This window comes from Anneissia japonica, unplaced genomic scaffold (assembly GCF_011630105.1).
Source record: "Anneissia japonica isolate Jap-2015-1 unplaced genomic scaffold, ASM1163010v1 scaffold3019_len273136_cov204, whole genome shotgun sequence".
NCBI lineage: Eukaryota > Metazoa > Echinodermata > Crinoidea > Comatulida > Comatulidae > Anneissia > Anneissia japonica.
Genome location: NW_022756235.1, coordinates 41,166 through 55,744, shown reverse-complemented (window position 1 = coordinate 55,744; position 14,579 = coordinate 41,166). Strand labels below are relative to the sequence as shown.

The 14,579-nt window shown below is 33.9% G+C and overlaps 1 protein-coding gene across 3 annotated transcripts in view; it reads left to right on the top strand.

Moving 5' to 3' along the window:
- The first annotated feature begins 313 nt into the window (after positions 1-313).
- The window catches only part of LOC117124135 (lysine-specific demethylase 7B-like), a 21,116-nt gene continuing 6,850 nt past the window's right edge, over positions 314-14,579 (top strand). Inside the window, exons 1-20 of one of the 3 annotated variants that reach the window (XM_033270274.1) lie at positions 314-442; positions 1,792-1,877; positions 2,121-2,182; positions 2,526-2,745; positions 3,565-3,706; positions 4,048-4,246; positions 4,781-4,943; positions 5,517-5,604; positions 6,168-6,274; positions 6,411-6,505; positions 7,255-7,272; positions 8,953-9,042; positions 9,611-9,877; positions 10,210-10,322; positions 10,748-10,881; positions 11,433-11,566; positions 11,705-11,802; positions 12,682-12,884; positions 13,139-13,347; positions 13,964-14,189. In XM_033270274.1, the coding sequence (XP_033126165.1) occupies positions 345-442; positions 1,792-1,877; positions 2,121-2,182; positions 2,526-2,745; positions 3,565-3,706; positions 4,048-4,246; positions 4,781-4,943; positions 5,517-5,604; positions 6,168-6,274; positions 6,411-6,505; positions 7,255-7,272; positions 8,953-9,042; positions 9,611-9,877; positions 10,210-10,322; positions 10,748-10,881; positions 11,433-11,566; positions 11,705-11,802; positions 12,682-12,884; positions 13,139-13,347; positions 13,964-14,189 (2,752 nt within the window). In that variant the 5' untranslated portion in view covers positions 314-344. Of the gene's footprint in view, positions 453-1,791; positions 1,878-2,120; positions 2,183-2,525; positions 2,746-3,564; positions 3,707-4,047; positions 4,247-4,780; positions 4,944-5,516; positions 5,605-6,167; positions 6,275-6,410; positions 6,506-7,254; positions 7,273-8,952; positions 9,043-9,610; positions 9,878-10,209; positions 10,323-10,747; positions 10,882-11,432; positions 11,567-11,704; positions 11,803-12,681; positions 12,885-13,138; positions 13,348-13,963; positions 14,190-14,579 lie in introns of all 3 variants that reach the window. The other 2 variants (XM_033270276.1, XM_033270275.1) reach the window with 2 other exon arrangements.

Here is a 14,579-nt window from a genome sequence, read left to right as displayed (position 1 = left end):
TAACACTGTCTTTGATGGTTTATATATATATATATATATATATATATATATATTTATGTTAATAAATTAATATGTATATATAATATAATATTATTTTTTCAAACTTTCAATTTATAATTCCAGTAATAATAATAAATGACAGTATTCTGATTTATGCGTAGTTACAGCTGTTTTACTTTTATACCTTCTTAAATGAAGGGACTATTGAATTGAATTGAATAAAATATGAATGATGGTGATTGGCCCAAACATGGACTGCCCTGCTGCCTGTCTCCTCGATGTTTGTTATTGTTTTTTGTGTTTTAAAGCCATTTTCATCGCGTGTTTTGGACTTTGTGTTCGGAATGGCGTGTGACCCCGTCTATTGTATTTGTAAACAACCTTACGATGTTTCACTGTTTATGATTGAATGTAATGTTTGTAATGACTGGTTTCATGGAAGGTGAATGAGGGTATTTATTCTTCTGTGTAGTTATATGCTGTAAATTATTATGTGTCTCGTCATTTTCGTGTGACAATCATTTTCGCTAGGCCCTCTTCTTGCAGCAACCTTGTGTTCTTTTGTAAATTGCCTCACCCGATAAGAGTGTGCTTCACGCCCATTTTATCACCCTTGTATTAGGCTTAGGCTAGGCCTTATCTTTTACTAACAATAATAAATCTTTTGAAAAGGATAATAATAAATATATTGGCGCTAATGCACTTTAGTGCTTTACTTTAACCCAGCATTAAGATAACGAGAGATGTTAATTGGTTAGGGTACATAATATTTATTTTTAAATTATTATTAATAAATTAATTATAGAATTATAGGCCTAGGCCTAGACCATTTTATCGGATTTACTTTGAAACAACTCCGCCAAAGTCTCGCAACTCACGGGGGATGGGGGGCTTCCAGCGGCCTAGACTGAGCAGCTAGCTAGTTACAAATAGAGCACCGCGCAGCGGCTAGCTACTAGCGTCGCTAGACCTTTACTATAGCAGCAGTAGACAACAGATACTATCTTGCTACTTACTTTAATTGCTGTAGTAGGTCTAGGTACCGTATTGGAACTTCTGATTGCTAAAGGTACGGTAAATGATATTACATCATGATTAGCCAATAGAAACGCCGATACACGTGTAACGTCATTCAGTGCATTGCTGCTGCTGCAAGAGTAGTGAGTGTGTGCTTTAGCAACGATCGAAGATTTTTTCGTTTGCGGATGTTGTTGCCAAGCTGTGATTAATATTCTGTAGCCCGAGGCCCTATAGCAAATAAATAGGATAGCAGTTTTGCTAGATTTGGCGACATCAAGCAAGAATAAACTATTTTAATAGTAGAAGCCAGGCCTAGGCCTAGCTACCCCTGAAACCTATGCCTAAGCCTAGCCTAGTAGTACGCCTATAAGTATGCCCCTAGGCGGGTATTCGGGCTAGGCCTAAGCCTAGCCTTAGTAGACCATTGTCTATGGTAGACCATAAAATACTCAAGAATAGCAGAAAGGATTTTTAACCCAAACATTGTGATAAGCCCCAATCGAAATACATGAAATGGGCCTGTTTTATGACATAATTTTGATCGTAACTGTTCGCGCCACGTTTCCCATGATCGTGACGTCGACTTTGCAAAAAAGCCAAAATCGAGTCGGTCATTTCTATTGGCTAATCATGACGTAATATCATTTACCGTACCTTTAGCATCCGGAAGTTCCTGATACGGTACCATATCTCTAGCCACGGTGTAAGTAAAAAATGATAATAAACTTTTCGTCTATTCTAACAATTGTGTATTTCACTTTTGGAATGTAGTTGTGTTGGTGTACGAGAAGATCAGTGTAACGACATTGAAGAATATCACTGTCCCAATTGTAGCAAAGGTTTTGGACCTTTAACATGTAAGTTTACTCTGCTAATTATATGTTTAGTTATAAATATATAATACAGTATAGAACTGAAGAGTAGTAGTGGAGAAATCATATTAGAATTTCACTATAAAAACTTCATATTTGAAATTGTTGAACTTGGGATCTAGGATAAAGTGGCTTGAAAGAATTGATGCTGTAATTTTCAATTTGTTTATTTTATTAAGTGTGTTATTTTAATTGTACCTGTATTTGAAATTTTTAATTTTTTTAAAGTAAAAAAGAGGAAAAATTGGCACCGGCATGATCATACAGAAGAGATAACCAGTAATACTATGGTGAGTCAAATATTGTATAAAATATTCACTTGTATACTATAATAAGTATATAGCCTGGTAGTATATAGTGCATATGTCATGGTAGATGAACCAATTATTACATCAGTTATTGAATCTGATACTTATGGAACAGAAACTCAGCTTCCTGTGGGAGTATCTGACTATGTTGCAGGTAGGCCTCATCTATGGCTAAATTTATTATTATTATAAAAGAAATTTATTATATGAAATATTGACCTGAGTATGTTTTCTTTTATTTACTTGCCAATAATGAATATAAAAATTTTGTAATTATAACTTGTGTCTGTTTATTCTAAGAATTTTATTTTGTTTTCTTTAACAGGCTGTGCAAACAGGAACATTAGTGTTTATTAAGGAGTTAAAAAATAGAACATTTGCAAATGCAGACGAAATTCTTCTGAAGAAACGAGGATGGGAGCTGTCTTTGGAATATTTCAGTACTGAAGGGTTTGATAGGCCAATACTGATTGACGAGAAAGATGGCTTGGATATGGTTGTACCGCCCCCTTCATTCTCAGTCCGTGACGTTGAGAGTCTTGTGGGTAAGATAATTTTAAGTGGAGTTGTTTATCCGCAGTTATATATTTTGATGATTATTTTAGGATTGAGGAAAACTTGAATCCCTAATAATCACTGCAAGTCCCCAGTTCTAATTGAAGATAATGCAATTCTTTTGTGAATTGATATATTAAATTTATTTTTTTGGATAGTTCATAGTGCAAGCATATTGATTCTAGTTTTGTTTAGCTGTAAATGTTTACCTTGAATTTAAAAGTTATTCATCAAAATTAGTTTATAATTGCGAAAATGTTTAACAACCTCAATGTTTGCAGATAAGTAAGGATGGTAGCACTTGCATGATATGCTGTATCTTAGTTACAACAATGCTTTCTAAACAAATGTGGGTGCTTTCAGAGTACATCAAGCCTCTTGATCTTTGTTAGATATTTAAAGGGATGGAATAATTTTTATTAAGCAGTTTGGTTTAATGGTATATTTTAATTAAATTATTATGATAATATTAAGGTTGGGTACAATTTCAGAGCAATTCACAAGTTTGAAAACTAAAACATTTTTTAAAATTTTAAAAAAATAATTGCCAATTATAGTAAGTTTTTTTTTAAATGTTAGAATGTGATTTTGAAATTGTGTAGTTTAATGTACACTGTCCTGTAATTATGAAGTTTGCACAACTTCTGAACTACAATCAACACTGCAAAATTTAACATAAATATTGTTTTTAATTTTAAAATATTTATTAGTAAAAGAAATATTTAAATAAAAAATTAAAAATAAATTAAATTAAAATAATAAATATAAATAAATATTAATAAATAAAGTAAAATATTTATTGTTTAAAGGATCAAATTATGAGCTTGATGTGATTGATGTACAAAACCAAGAGACAAATAAGATGCTAATGAAGCAGTGGAGAGAGTACTACAACCACCCAGAGAGAGACAAAGTACTCAATGTCATCAGTTTAGAGTTCTCAAAAACAAAGTAAGTTCTCAAAGACAAAGTGAGTTCTCTTTTAGAGATCAGTAAACTATTGAATTTTTAACATTTTAGTTATATAAATAGTAAATGAATCAAGTAGCACATACAAACAGCATGAATACTACAGATTTTAAAAATTAAATGAATTTGTAATGTATTTAGTGCTACTGATTATCCCACATACATAGCATTATTTCTGTTTTTAATCTATATCATTTTATCAATAAAATTTGTCATAGTTTTTTGTCGTATTACTGTTATTGTTACTTCCATCATCATCATCATCATCATCATCATAAATATTATGTTTTAATTAAATCTAATTCATTACATTTCTTGTGCAGGTTATCAGAGTATGTGCTGCCACCTAGAGTTGTCCGTGAGATGAGCTGGGTGGATATTGTGTGGCCAGAGGTGTTGCCTGAAGAAACAAGCTTCAGTAAACCAACAGTGTCCAAGTACTGTCTTATGAGTGTTAAGGATAGTTACACTGACTTCCATGTGGACTTTGGTGGTACCTCAGTGTGGTATCATATATTAAAGGTATGGGACCTAAGCTTAAGAAATAAAAAAATGATGTATCCAAAAAATGATTGATTTATGAATGTCTCATAAGTGATAGATAGCAACGGTGATAATCATGTGGACTTTAGTGTTAAATCAGAGTACTGTACATTAAATGTAAGGGGAAAAAGCTGAAAAAATTGAAATAATTTATTCACAGATTCATTTATTTCTGAACAATTGATTTTGGTTATGATGTTTAAATGTATTCAGTCCAGCTGTCATGTATGGCCATACACATGGCATGGAGTTGAATAGCTTAGTGGTTAAGATGCTTTACTTCTAATCCCAGGGTTGAGGATTCAATTCCTGTTACATCAGGACTTTTCCTCATGACTAAAACAACTCCACTCCCTAAACCTCATAAAGAGACTTCGCTGATAAAAGCATAACATTATTTCATTTATTTAAGAGGGCTCCTGAATATCAGCCGACCCTATAGGAAACGCTGGAAGGGTCACCCTCTATAAATATGGAGGGGGAAAAATGTAGTATTTTGCTGTTTTTAAACAGGGAGAAAAGATATTCTATCTGATCAAGCCATCATTATCCAACTTGACCTTGTATGAGCGATGGGTGGCATCGTCCAATCAGAATGAAATGTTCTTTGGTGATCAGGTGAATTCATGTTATCGATGTAGAATTACCGAAGGCCAGACATTCTTCATTCCAACAGGTATTTATTTTATATATTATTTATTTTCAATTAATTTTGTTCATGATTTAAATGTCTTATTATTTTATTTATGGACACTGTATCTCAGACCCTAATGGAAATTTTTATTTTTTTTTTGGTTTATTTTTTTTTTTTTACATCTTAATTAAATTGATTGTTGAAAATTAATATTGTCATGTTGTACAGATCTTTTGAATAAAACAACATAAAATATTTTATTTATCCAAATTATTGGTTTCTGATTGATTTAGATCTTTTCTTTGCCAATGATTGTTTTAAATGTTTCCTTTATAAATCTCTCAAATGTTATTTTTTTTTAGTTTTGCGTATGATTTATTATGTGCAAAGTTGGGAGAAATGTATCATCTTAGCTAAGTTTTAAATTATTTTGTGCCTTGTAAATTCATTGCCAGATTTTACTTAATTTTTGTTGGATAAATTGATGCAGCATCCCAGCCAAAAATCGTCAGTAGACATGTAGATGAATCCATAATGATTATTAATTGTATTGTAATGTTTCAGTAGACATGTAGATGAATCCATAATGATTGATAATTGTATTTTCTGTTGTAGGCTGGATCCATGCAGTGCTCACAGATGTTGACAGTCTAGTTTTTGGTGGAAACTTTCTGCATACGTTTAGCATACCATTACAAATAAGGTAATTTTCCTTGTTTATGTGTATCAGTACTACTTTATACAACATCTATTCTATTAATTTGGTTGGTAGAATACAAGTGATTATTTCATTGTTTTATTTTGAGTGACACTTCAAAAATTGTTGACTTTTTAGATCCTAAAACACAAAACTTTTAAATGCCACACAAGAGAATAAAATAAACCTAGGCCCATCGCTGTTGGACTCGCGACCAGTCAACTGTGGTGCAATAAATAGACACATGTTGATTGGGTCATTTGTTCTCACAAGCAAAGGTTTGTAGGCCTATTACTAAATGGAAGTGCTGCTGAATCAATTTAAATATAAATCAAATGCAGTTCAAAAGATTTGTGTGTATTTATTAGCTGAACCGTAACTTCATCAATTCTTAGGCCAAGTCTAGGTCAAGCCTAATCTTACATTCCTTTAAGATAATTTATTGTAGATTTGTCTATGATATTTAAATACACAAATGTATCTATTAATATATTATATCAACTCATGGAACATATGCAGTTATAATGTCAGACTTCTGTTGTTGATGTGAACATTTTTTTTACTGCTAGAATATATGAACTAGAGAAACGTTTGAAGACACCACAGCACTTCCAGTTTCCGTGGTTTGAGATGACTATGTGGTATGCTGCTAAGCATCTCCTGGATCTTCTAAAGAGTAAGTTGTGTGTTTTTATCCTTGGAAATAAATGGTTGTTTATAAAATAAATAAATAAATATATAAAATATGCTTGTTTAGGCTAAAGAATACTGAAGTACTTATTCTATTTCATTTATGGTTTGTGTTAATGTAGACTACAAAGATGACAAGAAGATTCCTCCAACTTACATCTTAGAGGGATCCAAAGAATTGTTAGCAACTCTCAGGTCGTGGACAGGAAAGAAGGAGGTCAGTGTCTAAAGCCGTGTTCACTCAGTTATTAGGGAGCTTTCGAACGTAATGAAGTCACTGAAAGTCATCTGCGCATGCGAGAACGTTAAGGTGACCTCGTCGTAGAATCTGGAATGCAATTTGGCCAAATCTACGTATGCAGAGAATGTAGGGTGCCAGGTAGGACGGTCACGCATGAGTGATTCTGTTCTAGCGTTGTAGCACAAATCAAAAGCTCCCTAATGTTACACTGCTTGTAAAGCTCTGTCCACACTGCCAAATTTTATGGGACAAATTTGTGTGATGTGCCTATATATGGGCATGATGATATCATATTACACCCAAATATGGGCATATCACTATTATTTGTCACATAAAGTTTGATTGTGTGGCAAGATCTTTAGGTAATGTAAAGAATGAGAATCTTTCAAAGGTTGTTTGCAGTTTCTATTTGGTAAAAGTGAGCAGGTACATGGTTAGTCTGACCAACATTAATCCAATGTGAACACAACTTAAATGTTTGAAATGATCTCCATGTTTCTGTGCACACACTGTTGTCTACCAACAGTTTAGCCACCCAAGATTTAGTGCTGTAGGTATGATCTAAATATGTTATAAACCTAGATATGTTTGTTATATGAGTTGGTTTCTTTTAAGGTGTTTTTGTAAGAGAAGAGCGGAAACATCATGTTTCTACATTTTAGACAATTTTTCAATGATTTCTCAAACTTAATTAAACAGAATGTTTTATTTTGTGTCTACGGCAGCTAAGAGAACAGATGCTTGTAAGTGATTATAATTTGTGGATGTGTGCACAGCACGTGTGCATTACATCTGCATTAGTGCACTACATGTTATTATGTGCACCATATGTGCATATGTACACATGATGTGCATGTGTGTACCAGAAGGGTATATGTGCACCACATGTACATTATATGCTTCACATGTGTGCATTACATTTGCATAAGTGCACCATATAGGTATGCACCACATGTTATTATGTCCACCACATGTGCATGTGTACACATGATGTGTGTACCAGATGGGCATATGTGCACCACATGTACATATGTGCTTCATATGTGCATTATATGTGTACCACTGGGACACATGTATGCACCAATTATCAGTACGCGCACAACAGGTGCATATGTATATATGTGCATCACACGTGTACTGTATGTCAATCACATGTGCAATCACATGTGCATATGTGCATCACACGTGTGTGCCTCATATGTGCATCATGTATGCACTTCCTGTGTATGTGTGCACCATATATTTTATGAGACATTCTGTTTTCACCACCTCTGTTGTTAAGTCATTAATCCCTACTGTGGATACCGCATTAGCATTTCTGATAATGACATAATTAATGTAGAAATATTGAATCCCGACACGATGGCGTGCATTTCAATTCTTGGAGTATGTAGTATACTATGGAACCACATTAAGTAATTGAATTCACCCTGTAGATATTGGCAAATGTAAACAGTGTAATAATTGAATATTGTATATGACAGACAAGTTATAGTTTTTATAGCTCATATTACTTTATTTCACATCCATAGTAAATTAGGCTAAGAATATTAAACAAGATGATGCACATTAATATCATTCTCAGTATATTTTCATTTTATTTACATGTTTTATAAGCCATCAATAATAGTTGTTTTTCCAGTGTATCATATGAATTTAAAAATAAATGTGTTTACATTGTTAGTATTATTGACTACAAAAAGAAATGTTTAAATATATATTTACAGATGTAAATGTATTTGTTTTAGCTATTAATCTTCCTTTATTTGAATTTGCCTATATCATAGCATGGTTTTCTATTGTTAAAAACCTTTGTCACCCTCTCCACCCCATTGTACATCATGCAAATGCCTTTGCTAATGCATGCCCACCCGGCCATCCCATGATAAAACAATGTAACTGCTATTATATTTTGTGCAGTTAAGTTGTTTTGCCGTGAAACGGCCACACCATTTATTAATGTGTTCAGTAGGATCAAATTTGTGACAGTGATGCGCTGTTTCAATACCAGATGGAGTCCCATCCTGGTTACCAATTCTGTGCCAATTGTCAGTATTATTTTTGGCGTTCGCATTTCTTTTTTTAAGGGGTTTATTAATTTTTTTTTTTTTGTATATTTATCTAGGCCTATAGCTCAGACATGTCAATACACAATGAGCAGTATAAATGTTCATTAATTATTATTATCATTATATCATGGTTTACGGTGATTACTACTTATTAATTTAAAAATTCAACTTAACTACTATTAATTTATTTAATTTATTTCAAGTATTTAATTATCTTTAATGTGTTCATGATGCATTTCATTACCTCTTGGTATATTTACAAGTGTCAAAGCTCTATTAAACAGTAGTTTTGTGAGAGCACTATTTGGTTTGTGCCTTGAAATTTTGATTTTAATCCATAATTTTTTCCTTCAGAATTTAAAATGTCATCAAGGAGAGATTCCAGAATCAGTGCAATATAGTCATCTCATCAAAGATCTGAATAAACAGCTGAAGGAAGTTGATGTAAGTCCACAAAACATTTATTTTTTTTAAAATAGAAATAAAATAAATTATCAGTCCCCAAGCAGTTATTATTATTGTTGCTGGTGTATGTGTTTTTGCTACCTTTACTGTTGCTGTTGTTGCTTTGTTGTTTTGTTGTTGGTGGTAGTAGTGGGGTTGAATAGCTTGTTGCTTGTCTTCCGATCACAGAGTGCTGGGTTAAATTCCTGTCACGGTAACATAATTTGTTGTCACATCCAAAACAATTCCACTCCCTAAGCCTCACAATGAGACTTTCGTCTATGTGGGGCAGGGGTGGGTATAAAAATTGGTCAGAGGGCCAAAGTGAATTTCAGATACACAGAGGGCCGCACCGAGACTTTGATGTTTCCAGTGCGCTTCCAAAAAGCTCCAAGCACTGCTTTTACACCACTTTATTCCCAGTTTTAATATTCTTTTTACTATGGTCTGTGTCGTTCAGTAAAAAACAAGGTGTTTTCTAGCCAATGTTGCTTGGTAGGCCCACACGTATGGTTTTGAAATCATGTTCACTGGTTACAAATAATCACAAAAAATTTTTTGCCAACAGAAACACCCAAAACCAAGTCGTGCACCATCACAAAGAGTGTCAAGCAGTAAAACTCATAAAGATAAAAAGAAGCAGAAAGAGAAAGAAAAACACAACAAAAAACAAAAACAGAAAGAAAAGCCAAAGAAAAAGAAGAAAAAAACCTTGTTGTCAGATAGTGACATGGCTGGACTGGATATCCTGCATCAAATCACAGAGAGGTCATTGAACCCACAGGATGTCTCTCATAGGTTGCCGCAGGTCATATCACGACCTGCCTACGCAAAGGTGAGGTAGAAATTATTATTGCACTTAACGCCATATTTGATCAGATTTATTTTGTGAAATTTTATTAATGTAACTTTTATCAGAAATATTTGATCTAACAAAATTTGATAGCGTGGACAAATCATTAAAAATCAGTATTACCATCTTATTATTAACGTCTGTCCAGATTATCAAATTTTATTTGACAAAAAAACTGTTGTAGGCCCATATATAGTCATGATGTGCCTATATATGGTCATGATGTGATGTCATCACGACCATATTTGGACATGTTGCATGTTTTTGTCAAATAAAATTTGATAGTCTAGACAGGGCTTTATATTGATTGATAGGATGGGTATAAAGTGCATGCTGCTGACAGCAAAAGCGGGATACAACACACAAAGGCTGGAGGAGATGGTGTACCTGGACTGAAGCTCAAGTTCTCAAATGGTAAAGTAATCAGGTAAGATACAGTACCACAATTTGTATTTACTTAAATCTGAAACCCATACATTATCATCATATCAAGATCTTAAATTATTTTTTTTGAAAAAAATGTTATTATCTATAAATCCAGGATTTTCTAAGTAGCATTTCAATTCTCTACCAACTTATTTAAGAGATCAAAACATGATTTATCATCTGTAAGGAGACTCTTCCACTATAAGCCCCGCCCACTTATATTGTTGTTAAGTTTCCACAACAATAAGACATTCTGATTGGTTGGTTGTTAAGTTTGATTGACATTCTGGAAAGGACAATTGTCAAACTTTTCAGAGTTTTCTGCATTTGTGTATTTGATTTTATAAATGTGTCAGCAAAATTATTATAGATGAATAATGACAGCTGTAGCTTGGACATATAATAAAACCATTTTGTCAATTACAGTCGGGAAAATTCACCATCTTTGATGAAAATGCAAAAGTTGCAAATGGAAAGTGATGAAGAAATGATGGTGGATGTAGAAAGTGATGTTCCTAATTCTACTCCTGTGCAAGTCCCACTCAAATTTAAACTCTCATGTAAGTGCCACTAAAATTATCATGTGTAATTGACATACAAATCTATCCTGAAAATTCTAATTCAACGTCACTCAAACTCATAAACCCCACTCATATTCACATGTCACTTAAACTCAATGTGGGTTTATTCATAGTCTCAGTAAGGTTTCCCATCCAAAACAAATGTTTAATCACACAGATTTACTATTTAAATCCTAGACAGGCCTAATATTGGTCTTTTTGGACTAAAATTTTGAGATTTTCTTTCCTGGTGTACTGACCTTCACTGGTACATGCCTGTAATGTGTTAGTGAAAGGGATTTTCCCCATTACTGTAGGGACTCCCCCTATTAACGAAGACAGTGATCTTTATGCTTTTGGCTATCCTTGGCCACAATTTATACACAAAATCAGATATAAAATAATAATACTTACTACAGGATGCATTGTATTGTGTTAGTTGAAGGTTTTTTGCCACACTTATGTAAGATGGGGCTAAATTCTGTATTGACCATGTGTATGTTTATATATAAATCAATTGAAATAATGCGTATGTTTTTTATCCATTATAGATAATGGTAAATCTGCAACGGATAACAGTATGTCCACTTCTTGCCCTGAATCAACCTCTGCTAATGATTCAGATTCTGACTGTGATGTCATGCCCTCAGACAGGAGTCCAAAGGTCAGGGTGCAAACAAACCAGGTGAGGTCAAGAAGTGCCTTTTATAATCAGAAGTTTGTTACATAGGGTAAAATTATTTTAACATTATGTAATGTTTGCAAACATAGTGTATTAATATACTCTTTTTATATGTTTGTTTCTTTTCATATTTATATCAAGGATTTATACAACATAGACGCCTTACTGCAAGCCAGTCAATACGAGGATCAACACTTCGGTCAGCATGGTGGCCTATCAGGGATCCAACTTGACTTAAGGTAAACAAGATATTGATTGATAAATTCATATTTATTGATAAGAGTAAATGAAGGACAAACAGCACTTTTCAGACTAACAAATTTATTTAATCACTAATAATTTAATTTATTTAATATTTATTGATAAGTGCCAGCCATATAAATGTTGCCAAAACTATTTATTACATACTGTACTTAACCCAGACACTCTACACCGACGGTCCTCGGACATGGTGTAATGGAGAAGGCAACACGATGAGGCACGCACAACGGATGGGTTTGAATGACGATATGTTCAGTCTGTCATTGTCGTTCAGCTCATAGAGAGTGTGTATGATACTCAGAATATCAATAAATCACAGCTCACCACTATCGTAATAAGAGCAACTGCTTCTTTATTATACAACAACATACGATCTCTCGTGAACTCTTCACTAACCCCGACCTAACCAGTCGCTAGGCAACTTAGGCCTAGAGGGCGGTATACCACTTACTTAGTTGTTAACATAGTAGCCCTACAGAGTGGACACTGGAATTGTTGGTCATATGTTTTATACGATGCAGTGTGTGCCACAAGTTTAACAATTCTTTCCGGTGTACAATGGGAAAAAAATAATGTTATTATTATATGTAATTCTTAAACTTTGAACACTGGATAAATTTGAAGAGCCAGCAAGCTTTCAACCACTATTGTGGTCTTGTTCACGATTACGTCATCTGATCTTGTTGTGATGTCAGAACAGTTCTGTGTGGAACAACACCATTAAAGAGCAGAATGAGGTGCATTGGCCTAATGAAGCCCACTGCATTACCAACATCCTGGATAGATGAATCTTCATGAAAATATTATAATTGTCATCATTATTTATAATGTTTCATTTTTATTGTTATCATCAACAGAGATCGGCAGACTTCACCCAGCATGAAAGATGCTATTCAGGGAATGCTGTCCATTGCACTTCCACACACAGACCCTGCCAAAGCATCATCCATGCTTCTAAGTAGAATGGGTGCTAAAGCCAAGCAGAAAGTACCGAAGAGGAAGCTCAGTGACCAAGAGTTCACTGATGCACTGCCAAACTGCTTTCAGGATTCAAAATATGGTATGTTTTCCAAATATAGTATAATTTTATTGTTTTATTTTATGTTTGATTTAATATTTTTATTGTTGGTTTTCATGCTTATGAGGATGTTTGGATGTTAGTAGATTTTTCTGGGTGTTGTTGTCTAATGTAAAAAAGGGGCTCAAAATGGGATCTGTGAGGGAAAGATAAACTATTATTTGACCTGAGAAATTTAAAACAATATTTAATTTACATATTTAAAATATAATTTCTTTAAATGATCTTGTTTTTAGTGTATCCATCGTTGGATGATGATGGAGATGGACCTCTTTTCAAATCAAGGACAAAGAAGATGCGCCGTGATTTAAAAGATGCCCCATGGAATCCAAAAGCTAAGGTTAAAATACCAGTACCCAAAACAGACCGTCCAACCAGAGACAATGCCAGAAGGCCAAATATCGATCAGGGATTGGCTGATGCTGCAGCTAGATTAGCCAATAAGGTGTGTTGTAACTCATTTTTCGTTTCCATCAGAAAGAAAGCTAGTAATAAGATTTCTGTTTCGTTGGTTTTAATCAACTAATTGTATTCAATCACAGTAATTAAAAGTCTCTTTTTTGCTTTTTACACATTGCATGTTCAGTCCTTAATGAATGTCATTGGTCACATTCTGACATTTAAATAACAAGGTAAATATACTGTACAGTACCTTTAAATTTTATATTTAAAAGTAAAGAGTATGCTATAATAATGCATAGAGTATGCTATAATAATGCATTGAGGTTAATACTAGGTAACCCGAGATCAAGCCGTGCTAGCACTATGTTTGTGCCATGTAAGTTACTATCTTTTGGTGAATTTTTAAGAAAATTGGTGTACAGCTAACTTCATGTCAAGGATTTCTGTCTCAAAAAACTTTATTGGTTCAGGCTTTATCACTTCTATATTGAAATCTTCAATGATATTTTATAAATGACATTTCCAATTGTATTAATGATTGGAGATCTGTATAGGCATTTTGTAATTTTTATATACATACATTTAAAATTTATCTTTATATTTGTTATATGGTTATGTGCGTCTGAAATAAATGTTGATTGTCTGATTATTCATTTCAGCCGCGTCCAAAACGACAGTACATCCGACGAAAACCTTTGGAACATTCCAAGAAATTTACCTCAGGCCAGCCATCAACAAGCAAGACTGCACTTGCCCAATCTCACAGTACATTTGACTTCAAGGTCAACGACCCCTATACATTTGACCTTGCACAAAGTGCGCCAAGCTCAGTATTCCGGTCGACATCGGAATCGCTGAGCCCACCCGTAGAAGGTTTGGGAAAACGTATGTATTATACACTGCAAATTATCAATGCTAATGACCCCTCACACTCGTGTTTAATGTCTGAAGCCCTATAGCTATCGTCTCACTTATAAGAGTGAGTCATGTTGGAGTAATGATGCAGGCCCGTAGCCAGGGGGGTTTTTAGGGGTTCGGGCGAACCCCCCTTTTTCAGCGAACCCCCCTTTTGCCAGCGAACCCCCTTAGCCAGAAAACGATAATAAGATATTATTTGCAATATTTCTCTTTTAAGCAAAGACCGTTTACATACCTCTATATTTTAATATTGGTATTTATCGATCTCATAATGTGCAATGTATGTGTTTAGCAGTGGCGTAGAAAAGTATTTTTCATTGGGGGTGATGATTGGCGTGTTAGCCAGTGTCGTAACAG